The sequence below is a fragment of the Myxine glutinosa genome, chromosome 11, assembly GCF_964187855.1.
Source record: "Myxine glutinosa chromosome 11, kmMyxGlut1.1, whole genome shotgun sequence".
NCBI lineage: Eukaryota > Metazoa > Chordata > Myxini > Myxiniformes > Myxinidae > Myxine > Myxine glutinosa.
Window position 1 is genome coordinate 122,525,302 of NC_136271.1, and position 25,440 is coordinate 122,550,741.

General features: G+C 44.1%; 1 protein-coding gene across 1 annotated transcript; it reads right to left on the reverse strand.

Moving 5' to 3' along the window:
* Positions 1–7,955: 7,955 nt before the first annotated feature.
* On the reverse strand, positions 7,956–17,264 carry NDUFB1 (NADH:ubiquinone oxidoreductase subunit B1; the record flags this gene model as incomplete). Its single annotated transcript, XM_078787085.1, has 2 exons — positions 7,956–8,094; positions 17,131–17,264. Coding segments are annotated over 2 exons (171 nt in total), but the record flags the coding sequence as incomplete, so codon positions are not given.
* Positions 17,265–25,440: the final 8,176 nt, after the last annotated feature.

Sequence of the window (25,440 nt, forward strand, 5' to 3'; positions counted from 1 at the left end):
CACTTGCCTATGAGTTGTTGCGCCTGGGTTTGAATCCCGACTGAGCTATAAATTGTCAGCCCAGTGTTTCACAGGCAGGGTGATTCATCAATGTGTTTTGCTGTCTCTCGGATGGACGATAAATGGGATGTCCCACCTTCCAGCATTAGTTGGTGGGCGTTATAGATCCCACAGTGTTCTTCATGATGAGAAGGCGAGCTATCACCGGCAACAATGAATAAATTACAAATTCCTGTACCCTCCATGAATTGGTGCACAAGGCAAGATTTCTTCTCATGTCTAACATGTGGAATGGTGTCATTTGGTCTTCACAGCACATCTTTTGCTATCGTCCGTCCCCTCCATTGTTTTTAATGGGAGCGAGACAAGTGGAAAAGGAAAGTAGAACCGACAGTTAGACAATCGTCAAGGGAATGAACGAAGAGAAAAAGAGGGAAAAGACCACTGAAACCAGTAAGATGATTGGGTATATAAATATATCTATATCTATATATATAAATATAAGATAACTTTATTATTATATAATATAACTTATATATATATACTTATATATATATATACTTACTTATATTACTTATATATACTATATATACTATATATATATATATATATATATATATATATATATATATATATATATATATATATATATATATATATATATATATATATACATACTATATATACTATATTACTATATATATATATATTACTTAAATATTACTATATATTATTATATATATGTACTTACTTATAGTATATATATATACTTACTTACTTATAGTATATATATATACTTACTTACTTATATATATATATATATATATATATATGTATATATATATATATATATACTTATATACTTATATAACTTATATATATATATATATAATTTATAAGATAACTATATATATAAATAAATGAATTATTATTATTATTATTATAACTACTTTATTCGTCAGGCCATTGCTGCATGGCATACTCTCACGAGATCTCATATGTGATCCCGTTCGAGTCGCAAGGGCATATGGTATTTCACAAAACACGGAACCAAACCACACATGCAGCAGGAACAGCATTACGTTACAGTGAGGACAGGTTAATGGGGGTAATAAATATATTGGGACAAAACTGGAGATGACAAGAGATGGCGGGGCACTACTTCGCCTGAAGCCCTGGATGGAAGAATAAGACAGAACAGCCTCTGGAAGACGATTCCATAGAAGGGAGAAGGGCAATTCCACGAGAAATGGTCCGCAGAGGTCAAATTTTAAATTTGACTGAAAAAGTTCGTTATGTACCAAATGAAAGCTGAAAACATGTACTTTCAGATAATATCAAGATCACCGAGTTAGCTTGCTCTGTTGGCTTACATCACTCATTGCAATTAATGAAGTCATTCTACTGAAAAGCGCAGTAAAATTGGCCCTCGATAATGCAAAGAACTATTAATTCATTCTTTCTCTCAATTCATTGGTATGGTCAACAAATGCTATCCATCAGAAGCTACCTGTATGAAGATTATTTCAAAACCAATTGAAAAAATATGAGTTGTCCTTCTGTGCTTTAAAATTAAAACTCAAATTAGGAGTCAGATGTCACTCTGTGACGTGTCACTCCATAACGAAAATTTGACATTGGTTACTTTTCTCTTTAACTGGTGGATGAAAAACCAAATAAATCCAGGGTCATTAAGATCTTATACCACCCAATCATTGTACAGTATAATTTTTTTTTTTTTTTAAATCTACAGAAAATAAATTAAAAAGAAAACTTGTCACTCCGTAATGTTACAGAGTGACTCATTCTGTCAAACAATAATTGATAACTCAGCCTGAAAAATGTGAGTTCCTTCAGGAATTGTTCAAGATTCAATTATCCTGGAATTTCTTTGCCACATCTCACAGTAAGGGCGCTGTTGATGGGATAGGAGGTGAGGTAAAGAGGAGAGTTTGGTTGGAAAATCTGGCTGGGGATCCTGTATCTGATGCAGAATCCTTCTTCCGCGTAGCAGCGGCACAGTGCAAAAAGATCGAAGTTTTATTCATCGCAGCAGGAGACATTGAGAAGTGCCAGTCGCAATTGGACGAGCGCTGGCAGTTAGTGATGTCGCTTCCGAAAACACACCAAACACACTGTGTGAAACCTGTGAGGAAATATGTTGTGAGCGCCTCTATGTACTCAACAGCGGAACAATTTGAATTGGTGAGTCTTCACCCCAAGTGCCATGTATCATCCTTGGAATGTCAAAATACTGCTAGTCCAGCACCTGCTGAGCACCCCAGGTCAGACAGTCAACCCCAAATGCACCCTGGTGACCTTGTGACTGTGCAGTATGTCACAAAAAAATCTAAGAAGTTGTTTGTTGGCCAGGTGACTCAGATAGTAGATGATGGTTGTTTGGAAGTATCATTCTTGCGAAAAGCGGTCCTATCTGACTTGGCATATACATTCCCAGAGGTGGAAGATAAATCCTGGATTGATTCCAACCAAGTCGTCAGATTCCTTCTTCAGCCATCCCTCGACCATCGCAATCATTATGTATTTGCTGAATGTCCTTTGGGAAAGGGAACCTTTTGCAGGGCAGTCATGTGAAGTTTTGTGATGTGGCCAACTGATGAATTCCAAACTTTGTTTTGTTTCTGGTCATCCACTCGTAAATTGTTCTCAATTTCTTTAGTCTATTTCTTGACTTTTTAAAATATGTTTATTGTATATTTTCTCAGTTCAGATTTTTATTTTTATTATTTATCTAAAGTGTTAGATGTTGAAACACCAGCACAAGTCAGCTGGGTTCAGAATGAAAGCCTGGCGTTATCTAGAAATGATTTGTTGCTTTGGGAGAAATCTCAAAATTGACTCGTCACTCCGTAACGGGATTTTTCGTCACTCCGTAACGGGACTATTGTAATTATTTCAGAGTAATTAGGTCATGTCTGGAATTTTGAAACCCCTGTACTGAAGGCACAACTATTAGTGTATCTTCCCATTATTTCATTACAATTTTATAACTGTTGTGAGAGCAGAGTTTTCAATAAATGTTGTTATTGTTTAATAAATGACAAAAGACAGTGTCACTCCGTAACACAGTTTTTGAATGTTAATTACTTGACAATGGTCCAACTTACAGGAACTCCAATAATATCTCTGTAAAGTGCAACTCTTCCTTTACAATATGATATATAGAGAGTAGGTACTAGTGGCTTTATCACTATGCTAGAGCAATCAAAGTTCACAAAAATGACTCAAAGTGTCACTCCGTAACGTCGTGGAATTGCCCAGAAGCGAAGAATAAGGGAGTTGGGGTGTGCAGTGAGCCTGGATTTTAGAAGTTTAACCAGAGAGGGATTAGTAGAAAAAGTGTATGGATCCTGGAGTAGATAGGGAGGGTCAGAAGATTGAGAGCAGACAGAGCAATAATGGAGAAGAGGCGGTAAAACAGACTTCAGGGCTTCTTCCGTTTCCGGTTACCTGGTCATGGTTGCTTCTCGTGGTCCTCCGAGAAATCTGCTTCAAAAAGGCTAAGTAATCGTGGATTTCATATTCCCTGTTTGTGGCGATTGTTTGCATCGAGTTCTCAATCCTGTGTACTTTTTTGTGCTCGTTCTACTTATTTCGATACTTCGTCTCGGGCTCGGATGGTTCTGGGCCTAATGTTTCCACTACCCACAGCGTAACACCAAATAAATGTCCATATACCCCATGCTAGATGGGAATAGAGCCTGTGATTGATGCTGTGAAGAGGAACAGGTTGAGATGGTTTGGTCATGTTGAGGAAGGATGAAAGTGACTGATTGAGAAGAGTGATGGAAATGAATGTAGAAGGAAGTAGAGGATGGGGAAGACCGAGAAAGACTTGGCTAAAGATGGTGGAAGAAGAAATGCGAGCAAGGGGGTTAACAAGGAGAGATAATAATAATAATAATAATGCATTTATTTTATATAGCGCTTTTCAGGAAGCCCAAAGACGCTTTGACAGAGTGCAAAACATAATGCATAGCAAAACATAAAAACAATTGCAAAAAAAGAAGAATCAATAGGGAAATATTCAAAGCACAAAGGAGGGAGAAGGAGAGGAGATAGTCAGGGGTTAGATGCTGTGGGTTAAATGTTGAATGCAGTGTTGAACAGGTGGGTCTTGAGTGATGTTTTGAATGTGGTGAGTGAGGAGGAGTCTCTGATGGTGTGAGGTAGCGAGTTCCAGAGGGTGGGAGCAGCGATGGAGAAGGCCCTGTCCCCCCAGGATCTAAATTTGGTCCGGATGGGGGGGGGGGGGGGGGGGGGTCAGGAGGTTGGTACCAGAGCGGAGGTTGCGGGTGGGAGTGTGTCTGGAGAGGAGGTCAGCCAGGTAGGATGGGGCCAGGTTATGGAGGGCTTTGTAGGTCAAGAGGAGGATTTTGTACTGGATTCTCTGGGAGATGGGGAGCCAGTGAAGCTTGTAAAGGACGGGGGTGATGTGGTCACGGGTCCGGGAATGGGTGAGTAGACGGGCAGCGGAGTTCTGAATGTATTGGAGTTTATTGGTGATTGTTGAGGGTGAACCATAAAGGAGGCTATTGCAGTAGTCCAGACGGGAAGTGATGAAGGCGTGGATGAATAAATGGCAAAAATGGAGAAATGAAATGCAGATGAATGAAGATAGAGATGCAGAAAATAGGGCAAAATGGAGAAGATTGTCATGGGGACCGCAAGGCTAACCCCCGCTCTAGCAGGGAAAATGGCCTTAAAATGCATGTTGTTGTTGTTGTTGTTTGTATACCCCATGCTAGAGTCCCTAATACTAAGAGAGTAGCGGACATGGCGCGTCCCAGCGACATTTTGTATCCTTCAATAGTCCATGCAATGAGAACACTATGGATCACCGTTCATTTAAAATGACCGGATGCTGTGCCATTGGATGTACCAATTGAACAGCAGAGGGTTTCTAAATGTATAGATTCCCTGAAAGAAAAAAATATTGGGAAAATAAAGTTTAAATTAGTCTTAACTAATTCGTTAAAATGTCTAATTAGTCGGGCATCACCTCTTAATTTATGTACATAAAAAAAACTAAAACAACGCATTCAAAACTGGACAGCGTACATTTTCATTACAATTAAAAAGTCATGATTAATATTTGAAGTCTTTAATTTTTAAAAATGTCCTTTTGTCGGCGTTTTGTATGTATGCTGTATAGTTGTCCAGGGGTGTGTTTCGAACCTTCAGACTGCTGAGACCCATTCGACCTTTGAAGACCCTCAAGGGTTGCCTCAAGACCCCTAAATACCTCAATAATACCTTAAAACCTGCAAAACCCTAAAGGCCTCCCATGACCCCAACAATCCCCGAGAGCTTTCTTTTCTTTTTTGTATACAAGATCGAGGCGCGTGTAAGAGCTAACATTAATCAAAAAAAGACAAACTGATACATAAAACATATGATAAAGGGAGTGGGAGACAAGATGGGGAGAGAGAGGGAAGCACACAAGTACAACATTTGAGCGGGACAGCGGGAGATCTGTGGGAGGGAGAGGGGTTGGGGGGGGGGGGGGGGTTGGAGAGGTATAAAACACATGGACACTTCTCGAACTTCCAGCAAAGAAGTCGGAATTTCAAAAAAGTGGATCTGGGGTGAATTAACGGGGGTAGAAAAGATCAAGGTTTGTCAAAAGATCAAGGCATAGACCCGAAAAACCATTTAAGACCCTTTAGACCCCGAAGAGACCTTAGAACAGCGGGAGCCCAGTTCAAGTTCCACAGGGCGTGTCAAAACTAGCAAGTTCCCAGACCTGTTTAACACGTTACAATACTTGTTCGGGCCGTGTATTTAACAGAGTTATTTGATGCGCTGATGGGTGACCGTGACTTTCCTAATCTGGCCGAGCAACCGTAGATCGTGAGCGCTCTGCGTCGAAATGAGCCAGCTCATTAAACGAAACCGAAACCGCCAAACGAGATCACCACGATGAGCAGAATCCAACCCCAAGACCAGTTACATTAATTTACCAATTAAATGGCATGGGAGAGGGTTTACAGGAAGCAATAACAACCAGTATGCAATAACCAAATATAAATTAATCAGTACATAACACCTATTTACCCATTACCTGTTCTTTTTTTATTACCTTGTGGTATTTAAAGATCCTGTACTTTTCTTACGTTTTATTTTTGAAAATACAAGTCGTGATATAATTTTGTTATTGACGAAGCTTAAATATAATCCAAGTTAGCTGACATTTTAATCATGACAAAATATTGTTCCGAGTTGGGATTTGCACGGGGTTACCGATCAGGGACCAAGTGTTAATTGTTTGAATAAAGTGGTTTCACATGAAGCCACGGTGGTAAGATTGGTGGTTGCTGCTTTGGGCGTGGTGTGCTGGCCGAAGAGTGGACACTCCCTTTAACCTTCGTGAAGAATGGTATGTGACACAGCGGCTGTGGGCACTGGTGCGTTGCACATACACAACAACAACAACACATACACAGTACAAGGTATATATGGCATCATCAACTGAACCTGGCACGCCCATAATGGAAATTTTTTTAACATTTATTTTAAACGCCGTTTAAATTCGATTATTCTTCCAATTATTTTCCGCATGCAAGTTAAAAGCAAGTCGCAAGTCCCAAGACACCAAGTGCCAAGCCAATTTAATCAAAGCCGAGTCAAATCACAACATTTTGCTCACGGAAGGAGGATGTTTAGGATTCAAGGCCTTATTTTCATTTTGGTCTTCAAACCTGAACAGACTTCCAAGACATGGCTTTCTCTCACCACCAGGTGGGCAGGAGCAGGTACTACATTTTATATTAAACTACAGTGCAATTCATTAAAATTTAAAAATGAGGTCTTAAACCCTAAACAGCCACTTCCCATGAGACTGGCCTATGCTAAAAATGCAGGTTGTGTTCAATGCTGAGAATTTGACATGTGACTTGATCAGTGAGCACATCTTTCTACAAGAGCTCTGAGGAAAACCACCAACAGCTGTGAAAAATTGTAATAAAGAGAGCTTTGCATGGAGTGTTAGTGTTGAAGCTACTTCCATCATCATGTGCCCAACCCAAAGTACACCATCGTGGCAAATTTTAGCAAAGCTGCTTTTGTCCTGGAAAACAATGGCTGAAGCGACTCGTACTCTTTTCTTGCAGATCCTGACAGGATTGTGCAAAGGCTGTACACTCACCTTTGAGTTGTATAACCTTGGTTTGAATCGCGACTTGGCTACAAACCGTCATCCTGGTGTTTCACAGGATGGATGCCACAAAAATCTCAAGGTGTCCTTCACAAAGAGTATCGCCAGTACCCTGAATAAATTAGATTCCTGCTCTAACCTACAGGGGGCACTTCATCAACAGCACAAGAATGTTCCCAGCAATGATGCAATCAGCAGCAACTGGCTGCACATACTGATGACTCACCCTGCCCGTGAAACACTGGGATGCCGGTTTATAGATGGGCCGAGATGGCTTGTAGACTAGTGTGCATACCTCCAGGCGAACCGAACCTGCCAGCCCAGCTCCAGCTGTCAATCGCTCACTCAAGAAAAGTATTGCACATTTTTCTGCCAAGTCATCAGGGTGGTTGGACAAAAACCATCTGGCAGCACACAATGTTCTCAAACTCTACATCAATGTGTACGGCCTAATACAGTGTAATGTCTCTCTCGGTACCCGCCCCCCCTACCCCCCAACCTCCAGGAATCAGTGTATTCAAGGGATTGATCCTAATCTTGAACCTTTCCTTCTCAGGGCCTGTTGCAATGAAAACAACCGTGGTAGCTCTGGCTGGTGCCCAAAAACCCCAGAAGACAATGTGCATTTTAATGGCATGCTAAAAAAAAAAAACAAAAAAAAAAAACCATAAGCGTGAATGTTATCATCCAATTGTAATAAATTCATTTAAAAAACCCAATATTTTTGTGTATTTTGTTGGTCCCTTTTATACCTTACAAGTGAAATATGAAATCTGAATACCAGTAGATGCAACACTTTTATTCAGCCATAAACACAACTTCAGAAAAATTCACTTTTCCAAAGGAGAAACATGAAACGTGTGTTACTGGGAATTTGAAATCACTTCCAGGTCTCGGTCTCATTTTCTCGCAACTCCCTGGAAAACAAAAATAACAATGATGCTCATTTCTATCACAAGCACTGCATCTCAAAATTTGAGGAATCAAATGAGATAATTAGCCGAATATATATACTATAAAAGGAGTCGTGAATGCGTGCGAGTTCCGCCCATTGGCTGGACAGTTCGCCCGACTCCACCCACAATTTATAAACTACGGCCCCCAATTTAGGAACCTCTTAGAAATAGCCTTATAATTTACACTTTAAAAGACTTTAGAAAACCCTTTAAAATTCTTTAAAATTTACCCTTTGAAATGTATCCTTTAAAACTCCTTATAGAACCCTTTAGAATTTATCCTCTAGAATTTACCATCTAGAATCACCCTTTCTCTCAAGCAGCACTGCAGAGGTTATGCAGGTTTACTATTATTTCTGACAAATTTCTGACAATTTAAAACTGGGATGGGTTTCTGTGAAGTGGGTGATAGCATGATAGGGGAGCGGAAAGCGTTAAATATTCCTTTGTTTCGATGTGGGAATGACCATTTGCTTTTATGAGCAGGAGGGTGAAATTAAAGATGGGACAGCTTTTAGAGGGGGTGGGGGGAGGGGTTGAGGACTTTCGGTGGAGAGGGAGGGATGTGTGTGCGTGGGCGAGGGGAGGGGGGGGGGGGGGTTGAAGGCTTGAGTATGGGGAGGGGATGGGTGAGGACTAGGAGCTAGGGGTGGGGGAAAGAATCTGGAACAGAGTTGGGAGGGGGAGGCTGAGGCTTTTCTGTTGAGTTGTCAGAATTACGTGTGTGATTTACTCAAAGTAAAAGTGTGAGTGTGAGTGTGTGCGGTGTGTGTGCATGTGCGTCACGATTGGGGGGTGGGAGGGGGGGGCGAGGGTCACACAATAAATGAAGCAATGTTGTTTAATATTTACTCTTGCGGTCACATATATCTTTTAAACTTCCATTTGTCCCAAAGTTCTGATACATTCCTTGATCCAATGCAATCAAATTCCTTTTGCCACATTTCCCAAAGTGACTAGTGCTATCTGTTCACAAGGAACGTCGCATGGAGGATCCCAGTCCACAGAGGTGAAAAGACCAATCTCTTAAGCTACAGATCAGCCATCATACTATGAAATGTAAGGAAGGTAATGGCATTTATAATTGCAACAAATATTCCCTTATTTCCTGTCAAGGTTAGGGTTAGGGTTAGAATCATCAGTCTGGCTGTTGCTCTGGTCGCATATGATATGCAATTCACAGTGACAAATCGACTCGAGGAAAAAGGTAAGAGCGGTCTTTCGCTCGTCCGCCGCAATGTTGACGGAGGTTCAAACAGGAAGACTTCCGCAATTACAGCATCACTGATGTGCTGGGGATAACGAACACCGATTGGGCAGAGGCGCACACGTCACGTGTGACGTGTTACTTGGGGTGAAACGTCATGAGTGACGTGTATGGTAAAGAAAAATATGAAAAAATTGGAAAGGGGAGAGAAAGAGAAGACAAAGGAAGAGGGAGGGGAGGGCAGGTGGATGAGGTGGAAAGGAAGAATCTTGGTTGATAGTCCAGCTGAAAGGAAACTTCTCATTTTAATAAACCGTCTGGTGCTAATGTACCAAGTTTATAGATGGCTGGCTGTTATGTGACAGCGATCTCCAAGTCATCGTCCAGTTTCACCGATGTACCGTTTGTTGGAGTGAACATCAGACATGGTATATGACATTGGATGAGGTGCATGCGAAATGACCTATAATGGCTATGGTGTAGTTCGGTTCTGGCAGTGATTTGGTGGGGTTGATGAAGTTACAGGTATCGCAGTGGTTTTGTGTGCATTTGAATGTACCTGGCTGAAGATTTGAAGGGAAAGTCCCTTTGACAATGAAGTTTCTTTAACTTTTGTCCCTATTGAGCGAAAGGAGTGGTGGTTGAGAGAAGATAGAAGCTGCATCTGTGTCCTGGTGTAGTATCTTTTGATTTTTCTAGATGATTCTTTTAACTGAAAGATTGACAGGATGATAAATAAATCAAGGTGAGAGGTATTCGTTGAGCATTAGCTGGTTGAGTTTTTTTTTGAAGAAGACTGTCTGTCAGTATGGACGACGTTGTTGAGAGCTTTTTCCATAAGTGAAGTTGGGTAGCCCTGGTTACCTTCACCACCAAATGTGGATGGAGGTTATGTTTACACCCCTGTCTGTCTGTTTGTTTGTTTGTTTTTTTTGTCTGTCTATCTGTCTGTGAACAAGATATCTCAAAAAGTTGTGGATGGATTCAGACGAAATTTGGCAGAGAGGTCGTGTACGTATATGACACGGACAAAATGATTAGATTTTGGTGAAGATCCGGATTCGGCTAGTATAATTTTTTAAAGCGATTCTTCACCATTGAATGATAGGGCCAAAAACGATACATAACAGGATATCTCAAAAAGTTGTGGATGGATTTGGACAAAACTTGGTGGACCGGTTGCGTGTGTGACAGACTAATCGATTCGATTTTTGGTGAAGATCTGAATATGGATTCAGATACTATAATTATTTAATATTGTTACGTTTGTAGGGGGTAGGCAAGGATTACCTTAGTCTAGGTAGAATTGAATAGGTAGTGTGCTGAGCTCCTCACCACATACAAGGCTTTCATCTGCAGCTCAATGGAATACTGCTCTCCCCTCTGGGCTGGTGCTCCTGCCTCACACCTAGCTCGTCTTCACGCTGTTGAAACCAAAGCATTCAGAATCATTGGAATCTCCCGCGATGAAGCTAACTCCAAGGGCCTCTCACTCACTCACCGCAGGCAGGTTGGTGGTCTTTCCGTCTTCTACCGACTCCTCTCTGGCCTTGCCCCCCCCCCCCCCCCAGCTCTCTCTGGGCTCTGTCCCGCAAATATTCCTACAGGTCGCACAAGATCTGCCTGCAACCCTCTTATGGTTAAACTGCCAAAATCAAGACTCTCTGCTCACCTTCATTCCTTCATTCCTCTTTTCTCCCACCTCTGGAACAAACTCCCTCACTCTCTTCAATCCCACTCCACCCTCCAGGTCTTTAAAACAGCTGTTCACCACCATCTCTTATCTTCCCCCATCCAAAACCTTGATCTTTTCTACCCCTGCTAATTTCACCCCAATTCCACTTTTTTGAAATACCAACTTCTGTCCTGGAAGTCCTTGGTGTCCTTGTGTTTTATACTTCTCCCACCCCCCCCCCCCACCTCCCCCCCATTCCCACGCCTCCTCCCCCCAAGCCCTCTCCCTCCCACACATCTCCCTGCTCTCAAATGTTGTGTTTGTGTGCTTCCCCTTCTCTCCCCATCTTGTCTTCCTCTTTTCTTCTCCTCTTTTTATATATTTTGTTTGTCTGGTTGATTTGTTTGTGAAGTAAATGTTAGCTCTTTCACGCGCCTCGATTCAGTATACAAAAAAAAAAAAAAAAAAAAATCCGACTAATGAAGAAGTAGAAACCCCATGTATCACAAGTAGGAAATTCGTTTATACCGGATGTCGTGCAAGTGCGTATCTTCGTTCCCATCATGAGGGGTGGAGTTATGTTAATTAGTTAAGGGTTATGGGTCATTACTCCCCTGTATGTAATGGCCTCTGTTATTTTTCGTCTGTTCCTTATGACAACGCAGCACACACACACGCTAAGAAATCGCGCTTTATAACACCAAATAAAAGCAACTGGAACATGACATTAAACGATACTGCTGGTGCTGCCAGCAGCCACATCACCACATCAAGCAGGCCATGCCCCCATTCTTTCGTTCGTTCCCTCATTCCCCTCATATCGTCACTCTGGGCACTCATTTTATTTTCCAATCGTTCCCTCATTCCCCTCATATCGTCACTCTGGGCATTGCCCCGAAGCCCCGAAGAGGTAAGGGAGGGGATGGAGGGGGAACAAATACCAGAAACGGATTTGACCAGACACCACCAGGATTTGGAGGGAGGAGACAGGTTTGAGAGTTCATTCTTGAGTGTGTAGAGATAGTGCTTCATGCCCCGAAGAGCAGCGATTGGTCAGGACACCTAGAGCAATGAGATGGCACCAGCTGATAGGAGCGGACACGCAGACATCGTTGGATGACGTCAGAACCTTGAGTACAAAAGAATGCTCTCCCCGACATTTTGTCTTCTCGTAGTTTGTTTTTTTTCTCTCTCCGGGCTGGCCTCCATCGCGATCGGTTACATATACGGTGTGCTCTTGAGCGAGGGACATTCGTGGAGAAACACCAACAGCAGGGGACACGCAGGAAGAATGGAGATGGGGGAAGAAAACAGATGGGGAGAACAAGTTGGATAAAAGCTCAAACACAGCAAGAAGGGGGCTGACTAAGAAGATGAAGGGCAAACCGTGGTTGAAACAGCAATTGATCAAATGGAAAGGTGGGTGAAAGGAGAGGGGAGAAAACAAAATAACCTGGCAAGGAATGGGTGGGCTTGGAGAGGATAAATGAGTGCAGAGTAGGCAAAAGAGAAGAGGAACCTATGAGTGGAGGTGAGCAGAGACCATGGATTTGGGGATGTAAAATCAGACATAGATTAATGGCAAAATATGTGCACCTTGAAGAAACCAGGAGGAGGACGGAGTCCAAAAACGGCAGTAGGTGCAAGACCAGAAAGGAGGTGGTACAAGAGAGAGAAGACACCAACCTTTCTTCTATGTATGAGTAACAGGCGCAGAGCTTCAGCATCATTGCGTTAGAGCTAAATAGTTTTAAGGAGATTGGTCTCCATAGCATCAAGATGTGAAAGGTTTGAGGCAAGGGACCTAGCTGAAAGAGGAGAATAATACTCCATCGAGTTACGGATGAAGGCCTTATAGGATGATTGGATTTGCCAAGGAAAGACGGCACAACAGAGGGTGCCCAGTCAATAGTTGATTTTGGAGATGAACTCTGATATGTGGATTGCCTAACAGATCAGGGCTAGTGGTGAGGACTAAATATTTGAGGGATTGAACTTCTTCAAACAGTTTCTCAAAGTATGGTTTATAACATAGACATCTCAGAGAGAAAGAGTGAGAGTGTGAGATTTGCCAAGATTGAAAGACACATTCAAATTGTTGGACTAGCTCCTGATTCTATCAAGTTATGTAATGAGAGGGGGAGGGAGAGGGAGAGGAGGAGGGAGAGGGGGAGGGAGAGAGGGAGAGAGGGAGAGAGGGAGAGAGAGAGAGAGAGAGAGAGAAGAAGAAGAATAAGCTGCTGTCTGTCTGTCGAGGGTTTCCAGATAACCAGAAAGACAATTGGTGAAGATGAGAAACACCATTGGGCAAATCACATCCTCGACAGGGAGAGGATGTGACAGGATCCTGTTGAGTCACACACAGACTACGAGAGTGGAAGTAGACAGCATGCAAGCTTAGAGAAGGTGGCCTTGGATGTCGTAAGTCATAGGCCGACAGTTTAGAAAGCAACGGAGAGCAACAGACTCCATCAAATGCAATATCGGACAAGCAACATGTAGGAGAGGAAAGCAAAGCCGATGCTATTCTTGGGGTTTGGAGATTTGATAGCAGTAAACAGACAATGAGAAATGGATTTCTTTCTGTCAACTGCAACTCTACTACCACAACCGGGTTCTGGCCTGTCGAAATGCTAAGAGACAATAGTTAGGGAGAGACGCAGAGGAATCAGGGACATCCTACGGGAGGAATGATTCTGTGAAGTAGATAATGTCAGGATTAGCAGCAACAACTTAGATTCAGAGATCTATCAGATTGCAGCACAGGCCTCAGATGTTGGTGGGTCATACAGTTACGGACAGATGAGGAGGCAGAGTTGGCATGGCAAGCCATCAGGCAGCAGGACATGAGCAGGTTGACACAGAGCAGGGTTGGGGGTATAGGGAGGGGGGGGATGGAGTTGGGGCACCGGGTCTCGGTGCAAGGGTGGGGGACGTGGGCATGCACGAGATGATGTGTGGCAGGGTACTGACGCAATGGGCATTACATGCACTCTGCAAAATGGGTTTCTTTTCAGGATCCAAAGATGACCAAAACAAAGACCAACATCACGTTTGAGTTGGAGGTTGTTGTTGTTTCATATGCAGCCTGTGGCTGCTGGTTGCATCATTTCTCTGGAAGCACATTTGTGCCGCTGATGCAGTGCCCCAATTACCAGTGAGCTGGTACTCAATTTGCTGACCTCAGAAGGATGACGGACTGAATCAACCCCCCTGGCGCTAATTCAACGATTGACAGGATTCGAACTCGGGATCCTAGGATCCCAAGCCAGCACCCCAACCGTTAAGACAACACCAGGCTAGTTGGAGGTAAGGTTGTTGAAAGTTGGTTGATGGCTTGTAGGTTTCCAAGTGATCCAGAATGAAGCAGAAAAGAAATTGAAATAGTATCGGAGGAAGACATTTGGAAATCAGAGCATAGGGAGATGAAACATTTTTAATTGTCGTTTCAAAGATCGAGTTGATAAAGTGTGAGGAGAGGAGAAAGAAAAGGGGCATGAAAGGAAAGAAGAGTTTTGTATATGAATGAGTGATAATGAGCAATGTTTTTTTTTTGTTTTTTTTACTTTTGGAGTTTTTTTTAGAATAAGGAAGACTGTGGGAGAGGGGATGAGAATGAGGGTTAAAAGCACCAGCGTGACAAATGGATGAAGAAAGAAAAACAAAGGGGAAAGAGTTCAATGAGGTGACAGATGGCCAAAAAAACCCATGAAACAAGCACAAAATTTGGTAAGAGGGATTCTTCTGCTTTCTAGAAAGTATGAGGAAGGAGTTAGAATGAGTTGGTAAGTGGGATGGGAAGAAATAACGATCAACAGGTTGGAGGGTAAAGGGTTATATGGGGTGAGTACGGAGTAGGGCACAGGACAATGAAATAATCAAGCATGCATGTAATAAGACTGCAGTGAGCACACGGACAACAATCCACACGGACAACAATCCACACGGACAACAATCCACACGGACAACAATCCACCTGAACAAAAGTGTACAACAATTGACGGCAACAGAGGCAAATCTGGAACAGTACACTCAGCTTTGAAAAGGAATCACTCGGCAGAGAGAAAATGGCATCCTCGGCCAGAAACTGGAAAAGTACACTCAGCTTTGAAAAGGAATCACTCGGCAGAGAGAACATGGCATCCTCGGCCAGAAACTGGAAAAGTACACTCAGCTTTGAAAAGGCATCACTCGGCAGAGAGAACATGGCATCCTCGGCCAGAAACTGGAAAAGTACACTCAGCTTTGAAAAGGCATCACTCGGCAGAGAGAACATGGCATCCTCGGCCAGAAACTGGAAAAGTACACTCAGCTTTGAAAAGGAATCACTCGGCAGAGAGAACATGGCATCCTCGGCCAGAAACTGGAAAAGTACACTCAGCTTTGAAAAGGCATCACTCGGCAGAGAGAACATGGCATCCTCGGCCAGAAACTGGAAAAGTACACTCAGCTTTGAAAAGGAATCACTCGGCAGAGAGAAAATGGCATCCTCGGCCAGAAACTGGAAAAGTACACTCAGCTTTGAAAAGGAATCACTCGGCAGAGAGAACATGGCATCCTCGGCCAGAAACTGGAAAAGTACACTCAGCTTTGAAAAGGCATCACTCGGCAGAGAGAACATGGCATCCTCGGCCAGAAACTGGAAAAGTACACTCAGCTTTGAAAAGGAATCACTCGGCAGAGAGAACATGGCATCCTCGGCCAGAAACTGGAAAAGTACACTCAGCTTTGAAAAGGCATCACTCGGCAGAGAGAACATGGCATCCTCGGCCAGAAACTGGAAAAGTACACTCAGCTTTGAAAAGGAATCACTCGGCAGAGAGAAAATGGCATCCTCGGCCAGAAACTGGAAAAGTACACTCAGCTTTGAAAAGGAATCACTCGGCAGAGAGAACATGGCATCCTCGGCCAGAAACTGGGAAAGTACACTCAGCTTTGAAAAGGAATCACTCAGCAGAGAGAACATGGCATCCTTGGCCAGAAACTGGGAAAGTACACTCAGCTTTGAAAAGGAATCACTCGGCAGAGAGAACATGGCATCCTCGGCCAGAAACTGGAAAAGTACACTCAGCTTTGAAAAGGAATCACTCGGCAGAGAGAACATGGCATCCTCGGCCAGAAACTGGAAAAGTACACTCAGCTTTGAAAAGGAATCACTCGGCAGAGAGAACATGGCATCCTCGGCCAGAAACTGGAAAAGTACACTCAGCTTTGAAAAGGCATCACTCGGCAGAGAGAACATGGCATCCTCGGCCAGAAACTGGAAAAGTACACTCAGCTTTGAAAAGGAATCACTCGGCAGAGAGAACATGGCATCCTCGGCCAGAAACTGGAAAAGTACACTCAGCTTTGAAAAGGAATCACTCGGCAGAGAGAACATGGCATCCTCGGCCAGAAACTGGGAAAGTACACTCAGCTTTGAAAAGGAATCACTTGGCAGAGAGAACATGGCATCCTCGGCCAGAAACTGGAAAATTTTCACTTGTAAATACTAAACATCTGTCACGGTATCTCAAATTGATCGTTGATGCATGGTTTTCCATGACTTCCATGTATATTTCCGCGTCGTCAACTGTGACAACGAGACATGGTCAACGTATATTGCTCTCCAACCCCAACCACCTATCCTCCTTGCTCCTGGTTCATGCGGATACTAAAGCTCCAAAAAGCATCGTTAATTTAATCCGTTAGAAGGTCGAAACACGGGGTCTGCCTTTCTTGCACCACAGAAGTGTCGGCGATATCTCAAATATTTTACCATTCCCTGCAATAATTAAATCCCACTTATTTGACATTCCTATAAGGTGGTGGTTCATCATAAGAACACTCCCCTTGAAGTCTTTTCCACTATTACCAATCATTTCTCACGTACTGTAACGTTTTCACTCGTTGATCTTACTCGTATGTACATCCTGTGTCCGATGTGTGTCAACTCGCTCACATTTGAGATGCAACTCTTCCATAAAGCCTCGATTTCAACCAACGAAAATATAAATAAGCAACGGCCAAAACAACCCGATCGTTCCCAAAGAACGAATCGATCATTTCACACTCGGCAGGTAGGTAGCACACACAAGTGGATGTCCATCCTGAACTAATGAACTTGAACACGTACCGTCTGTACATGCGACTCTTGTTGCGGTAAGATGCAAGTTGAGAGTCAAAGTGACGATCCAGGATGCTGCCAATGAAAAATCCCAGCGGGAGGAACCCCACAGGCCAAAACTCTCGAATCAACTGCAGCATGGTTTATATTTTTTGAAACAATCTATGAATACAAACATACAGGAAAGATAAATGACCATCTCCTCCTCTTCCTCCAACACACATCTTGTCCTTCCCCCCTCTCCCCCACCCCCCCCAAACACCTCTTCCTCCTCCCAAGTCCTACCGCCCCTCCCTACACCTCTTCCTCCTCCCAAGTCCTTCCCCTCCCCCCCCCCCCCCAAACGCCTCTTCCTCCTCCCAAGTCCTACCGCCCCTCCCTACACCTCTTCCTCCTCCCAAGTCCTTCCTCTCCCCCCCCCCCCCCCCAAACGCCTCTTCCCTCCTCCCAAGTCCTTCCCTCCCCCTCCCCCAACTCACCTCGTCATCCTCCTCCTCCCAAGTCCTACCGCCGCTCCCTACACCTCGTCCTCCTCCCAAGTCCTTCCCCCCTCTCCCCCCAAACACCTCGTCGGCCTCCTCCCAAGTCCTACCGCCCTTCCCAACACCTCTTCCTCCTCCCAAGTCCTTCCGCCCCTCTCTACACCTCTTCCTCTTCCCACCCCTCCCTACACCTCTTCCTCGTCCCAAATCCTTCCCCCCTCTCCCCTCCCCCCAAACCCCTCTTCCTCCTCCCAAGTCCTTCCTCCCCCCCTCATCCTCCTCCCAAGTCCTTCCTCCCCCCCCCCCCCCCCTCATCCCTCCCCCCTCATCCTCCTCCCTCCCCCACTCACCTCGTCCTGTGTCCGATGTGTGTCAACTCGCTCACATTTGAGATGCAACTCTTCCATAAATCCATCCTCCTTCCAAGTTCAATCCTCCTCCATTCAATCCTTCCAATCCTCCTCCATTCCATCCTCCATCCTCCTTCCAACTTCCAAGTCCTACCGCCCCTCCCTACACCTCGTCCTCCTCCCACTCCCAGTCCTCCCCCCCTCGGAATAAAGCCGTGAAATTACGGAATAAATCAACGTCGTGCTGATTATGTATTTACATACGAAGATCCCTTTGTGTGAAGAAACCGTTTATTTATTACGTACGCAAATGCCAGCCCTCCCGTTCCTCTTACTATCATAGGCCATAGTTACTTCTCTTGACTTCCGCTACTCTACTCATCTATAACATATTTATTTCCGCCGCCAATCCTCTACCTCCATCATAGTCATACCCTTTTTCAGTTTAGCTACACACACCGGTGCGAAAGAAATAGATCGTCCAAAATCGCTTCAGTACCGGTACAGGAAATGAAATGCAGGTTGGAGGAAATCATTCCCACAAATTGTCTGAGGTAAAAAAAATAAACAGTATATATAAATGAAATTTGCATAATACAGTGCATGTGAAAGTTTTCATTTTTATCTTTCACTCGAAACACAAGGACAGCCAAAGGTTATTTTTAAATACGACTGATACTGATAGGAAAGCCGCTCATTGCGCGAGGGAAGGTCACGAAACACGTGACACGGCACGCAGAATTATAACGCTTAACTCTATTTCATACAGTTCGTAAATATTATCCTTAATGCATTTATTGTGAATGTGGATCAACAACCACATGACAAACTCACCGCACTATGATCGATCATTCGAGAATCGAGGGTCACGTTACGTGATCGTTAATCCGGAACCCATCCACATACGTTTTCACAGTTTGTAATTCTTTCTTTAAACTCAGGAATGGATACTTATTGAATTTGGAATTAAATACTCTCGGTACTACCTTTTAAAACGATCACGTTAATGTTAAAATAACGCAGTGTGATCATCAAGTACAGAGTCCTGAAAAGGGATAGAGATACCAACCGAGCTAACACGATATAATTATACACCCTCAGCAGGTCCCTCGTAGGATTTCTGGAAGGAAAATAAACTGATAAAAATAATATGTGTAACTGTGTAAGAAAAACGTAATAAGCTAAATTAAAACGAGGACTCGTTTCCTGTGTGAAAAATGTTTCATAAATCACTGTTAGCATTAACAGGGTAGCGTGAGTGCAGGGCAAGTGGTGGAGGTGGAACGAGTCGAGTCCCGATATACGAAGAGTAGCGACATTCCGCGTCCCATAAAAAATTCTGATCACGTGGCTCATGGGCGCCATTTTGTATCCAACCATCGACCGTTCAATGAAAGTGCATACGATAGCTAATCATTTTTTCAAATGACATTATACTGAGAGTGATATAGTTTGCCATTGTATGCACCAATCGATCAAATAAGTCGGGTTTTAAAATGTATCGATTACCTCCAGATGCCGCAAGAATTTTTTGGGGGGTTAAAATAAAGTTTAAATTAGTCTGAGATGGAAACCGACTGCGGGGTGGTTTCTGTGCCACGTAAGTTGTAGTTCCCCATGTGTACACTTGTGTATCGAGTTTTAACCATATTGTAGTTGGCAGTTGGGTATAACTCGTAAAAATACATGTCATCATCAAAACATGTATCGGTGTGCCTCTCAACGGAATCCTGTCATCTTCTCTCCCTGTTACGGCTCTGTCTGGGCAGAGTTCAAGGGAGTGTTGGGGGCTCAGTCCTATCTTCATCAACAGTTCTCTCCAATGCTGGAAAATCCATTTTATCTATTTGCTGATGACTCCACCATCTGCCGTGACATCCCTCATCCTTCAGACAGAAAGGCTGCAACCTCTTCCCTCTCTTCAGACCTTGACAAAACCACAAGCTGGTCAAACACTCGGGTCCATGTCTTTCAAATGTTTCAATCCTGACAAATCTCACACTCTCACTATGTCTCTTCCAATGGACCGTCTGGCAAACCCTCCCATCCCTTTTGAAGAAAGCAAATATACCTATTTTGGGGGCAACCCCCAATAGACCCCTTTAAGACCCCAAAAATTTGTTAATGCCGTGAACAAACTTTGGTACATCACGGGTGATGAAAGTTGTGGTCAAGTTTCATTGAAATAGTGTGTGTAGTTTCAGAAAAATACCTATTTTGGGTGGGTCAAATTTGGACCCACTTAGACCTCACCCCCTAGCCCCCGCACCTTCGTAGACCCCTTTATACTTCAATTTTTTAAATGCCGGGAACAAACAGTACATCATGTGTGTGATGTAAGGAACAATGTGGTAAGGTTTCATTGGAATTGTTTGTGTAGCTTCTGAGAACAAAGCAAATACCTATTTTGGGAGGCAACACCTCCCCCCCCCCCCCCCCGTAGACCTCCCTCAGGGCCCGATTTTTTTTAATGCCGCGAACAAACTTTGGTACATCACAGGTGATGAAGGGTGTGGTCAAGTTTCTTTGAAATTGTGTGTGTAGTTTCAGAAAAGAAAGCAAATTCCTATTTTGGGAGGGTCAAATTTGGACCCACTTCGACCTCACCTCGCACCACCCTAGACCCCTTTAGACTAGTTTTTTTTTAAATGCCAGGAACAAACAGTACATCGTGGGTGATGAACAGAACGTTGTGGTCAAGTTTCATTGGAATTGTATGTGTAGTTTCTGAGAACAAAGTAAATACCTATTTTGGGGGGCAACACCCCCCCCCCCCAGTAGACCCCTTGAGGGCCCGATTTTTTTTTTAATGCCGAGAAAAAACTTTGGTACATTATGGGTGATGAAGGTTGTGGTCAAATTTCATCGGAATTGCGTGTGTAGTTTCAGAAAAGAAAGCAAATCCCTATTTTGGGGGGTCAAATCTGGACCCACTTTGACACCACCGCCCCCCCCCCTCCGTAGACCCCCTAGACACCGATTTTCTTAGTGCCCTGAACAAACTTGAGTTGCAGCATACCAAGTATAATTTGTGCCAAGTTCGGTCACAATCCCATCAGCGGTTTCGGAGAAGACGTTGCAAGTCTGTACGGACTGATGGACGCATGACGCGTCATCGCATAAGCTCCCCAGAAATACATTCCAGGTGAGCAAAAAATTAAGATGATTCACAAACTCTCGAAAACGACTTGTCGCCACGCTGAGAAATTGCCAGTTTTTAATTATTTGGCCATCAAACTGACGAAAGAATAATAACGATGCTAGTCCGACCAGGTCCTTCATACTGCACCCGCCATCTGTCAGTCATATTGGACGTTATACAATGGCGTGATGCGACATCAGCCAATCAGCTCGTCACTTGCCTCGAGAGCCCAGAGTTCACAATGGCGGCCTGTTTGATTTACGTCTCCAAATCGGCCGCCGGGAAAATCACATCTTTTCCTGAAATCAGCTGGCGGAGGTGGTAAAGCGTCAGAATGAATAGTTAGCACTTGATAGTAGAGAGAAGGATGTTGTCTTGTCTGTCGTTGAACCGGTTTGGAGTGGAAGGAGAGGGCCGTGCAGAACGCGTAAATTCCGTCATCAGAGAGCTCGGTCGTGGAAATGATGACGTCGATGATGGTGGTGCTTGTCACTCTTCCTGTTTCCAGACTATGGTGAGCTACCATCTTGAATGCTGTGCCCTAGTTCACGAATATATTGAAGATTGAGAGGGCCAAGAAACGACAGATCGAGCAGAAAACGTTTGGTAGTAAGCATGGTTCAAAATGATTTCCTTTTTTCCGTCCATTTCCAAAATACATCCATAGTATCATTCTGTCTTGATGACAGGTGTGAATATTCATTTTGGCAATATTTCAATGTCTGGGGCGAACAATATCCAGGATTTAAGTGTTTTTTTTTTGTTTTGTTTGTTTTTTGTTTTTTTGTATACTGAATCGAGGCTCGTGAAAGAGTTGACATTTACTTCACAAACAAATCAACCAGACAAACAAAATATATAAAAAGAGGGAGCGGAAGACAAGATGGTGAGAGAAGGGGAAGCACACAAACACAACATTTGAGAGCAGGGAGATGTGTGGGCGGGAGAGGGCTTGGGGGGAGGAGGTGTGGGAAGGGGGGGACCAACCTTCTCTGTGTTAACCAACCTTCTTAGCAGGTGTTACCCCAAAACAATTTCAGAATTTCTCTCTAACTACTTTTAGCCCTGGTGTTGGGCTAGCGGTTAGGGTGCCAGCTTAGGATAAACCTAGGATCCTGGGTTCAGAATCCCGGTCGATCGCTGAATTAACGCCAGGGGGATTGACTCAGCCTGTCATACCTTCCGAGGTCGGCTAATTGAGTACCAGTTCACTGGTACATTCCCTGCTTGTCGTAAAAAGGCGACAAAAAGGGTTGGCGGCAGGAAGGGCATCCGGCCGTAAAACATTGCTTCAAAAAGGGGACAAAAAAACAACAACAACCACGGTCCCCGAAAAAGGCCAACCCCCGCTTGCGGGGAAAAATGGCCTCTAAAGGTGGTTTTTTTTCTTTCTTTTTCTCTAACTACTTTTGTGAACATTTTTTAAAACAAATATTGGTATGTACTGTACAGCACAGAAGAAGTACACTTTACTGTACAGCATCAAGCATAGCAGAAGAGGAGGAATGTGTAGCCTATCGAAAGATTTCCGAAAAAAAAACTAGCTATCACTTGCGGTTTATCAACACAACCCACCCGACAAGTCATTCCTGGTTTTTTGTGTGTTGTGTGGTTGTTATACTTTATATTGTACATGGTTCCCAAATCCCAAAGTGATAGCAATAAAGCAAAGTCGACTAAGCCCCTGTAGGGCTTTAGGGCCCTCTCTATTAGGGCAGAAATTCTGGCGTTTCTCTCATAGCACAAACACCCTGCAGTAAATGGTTGGAAAAAGCATTATATCATAAATCTGTATGAATGGGCACTTCCATTATTATTTTAGATGCAAGTAGCTGAAGCGACAAACAGCGTAGCGGTGAAGGATTAATGGCCTTCACGACTGCTGCGGTCAGCCATCCCGGACACAGAGTATGGGTTGCCACGTAGGTCTCCTTATGTTCTGCCTTGGACCTGCATCATTTGTCGGAAGGAGGAGTTTAAGCGGGACTTTTTTTGAGGAAATGTGTAGGCGAGAAGCTCAATGGGTGCGAAACCATGAGCACAGGCCACTTTCTAAATGCAGCAGAATGGAAGCAAGATCAGGTAACGAACATACCAAGTTTGCGGGTTTTTTTGGTTTAGGTTTATGGAAGAGCGAGGAGAACAGATCCAGAAACAACACTAGATGGTATTCATAGAATACTTACCCTGCGCAGTCAACTTGGTGTGAGCCAACTCTTCTGATTTTGAACGCTTCTTTTTTTTTTGATCCAATATGGCTGCCAGACCACGTGAGCGATGACATCATACATTTATATTCTCTAATATTATTGTTGCATAGATCATGCTCAATAAATTTCAAACTAATCAGACTAAGCATTATTCCTGTCGAATTATGACGTCATAACGAAGGCACTGATTACATCAACATTAACGTATCTTATTCCCCATGGGGAGTAGTTGACAATGAGCCAGGTCTCAATTTTTTCCATGGAGTGGTTTCAGAGATATAGACGTGTTCGGTTTTTCCAAGATGGCGCCTGTACCACGTGACCTATGACGTCATAATAATCATTAAAATATTATACAGGAGGAGGCCCTCCTATGGTGAAAATTTCGTGTCAATCGGACCACGAATTGCAGAGAAAAAAATTCATACTGATCGAATCAAGTGTTGTACTTGTCGAATTATGACGTCATAATTAAGGTGCCGATGACATCATCATTAACATATCTTATTCCCCAAGCAGAGTACTTGACAATGAGCCATGTTTGAACTTTTTTTCCATTGAGCGGTTTCGGAGATAGAGGTGCAACTTTTTTCGATTTTTCCAAGATGGCGCCTGTACCACGTGACCTATGACGTCATAATTATCATTTTTAAAATTCCACACGAAGAGCCGCTCATATTCTGAAAATTTAGTGCCAATCAGACTAACAGTTGCAGAGGAATTTTTGTTTTCTCATATTGATCAGATCAGGCGTTGTACTTGTCGAATTATGACGTCATAATGAAGGCAACGATGACATCATCATCAACGTATCTTATTCCCCATGGTGAGTACTTGACAATGAGCCATGTTTCAATTTTTTCCATTGAGCCGTTTTGGAGATATGGAGGTGTAACATTTTTCCAAGATGGCGTCCGTACCACCTGACCTATGACGTCATAGTTATGAATAAAAAAATTCTACAGGCGGAGGCGCTCGTATGGTAAAGTTTCGTGTCAATCGGACCAACGGTTGTCGAGAAAATGAATTTTTAAAATGCAGACACGGCACACGGCACACGTGCGGCACACGGCACACACACGGCACCCGAACGTACGTTAGTGAATGCTTAACCCCGCTTTTCGCTTCGCTAGCGCAGGGTAATAACAAAGGGAACAGCAGGAGAAAGGGGAAACGCCAACAGTGGAGGAAATAATGAGATTGAAGAGAGTGTCGATGCTGGTTTCACAGGTGGGAAAAGTGAGGAATAAATGAGTGGAGGTGAGCAGTAGTTCTGGATTTAAGCCGTTTCACTAGGAGGGGATGGCTGGTGGACCGCGTGCATCCTCCAGATATCTGGGGTACACATGGGGAACCACAACTTACCACCGCGAAGTCGGTTTCCATCTCAAACTAATTGAAACTTTATTTTAACACACACAAAAATTATTGGGGTGAAGGAGCTGGGGCTCCCACGTCGATCAGAAGAATGGACGCGACAAAAAGCTGGAATTCATCCGAGTTGCTTTAATCAAACCAAACACTCAGGCACTCTCAAAAGCCCGTTTATCGGGCAGCAATATATATACATATTATCCCGGAGCGTTTGCCCAGGAAAGGCGAGAGGGGGCGTGGCCCAGCGTCCAGGCTGCGGCCTGGCAAGTTGAGCGCGGGCCTGCCCGGGCGTCCTGGACGAGCCCGGCATGGTGATCGCTCCGCGTCCTTGATAGGTGCAAGGCGATTGTGAAAACCCAGCGGTAGCCGCTACACACGTCCCCCCAGAATCGACTTGCACCGGCAGGGTCAATTTGAGGGGGGTCCTGATGACCCGGCCGAAGCGACCCCTGGCGGGTCATGGGAGGGGGTCCGGTGTGGTGGTGGGCGGTCGAGTGGGGGGCACCGTGGACGGGGGGCGGCCTCGCCGCGGCGGAAGGGCCACCCGTGGTGGGTGGTCGACGTCCACGTGCGCCGGCTTGAGGCGGTCCACCGCAATCCGGTCCGACCTGCCGCCGATGTCGATGACGAACGACTTGTCGTCCCATCGCAGCACCCGGAAGGGCCCGTCGTACGGCGGCCGGAGTGGCCCCCGATGTGCGTCGTGACGCACAAAAACATACTCCGCTGTGCGAAGTGCTGGGGGGACGTAGGACTGGGGG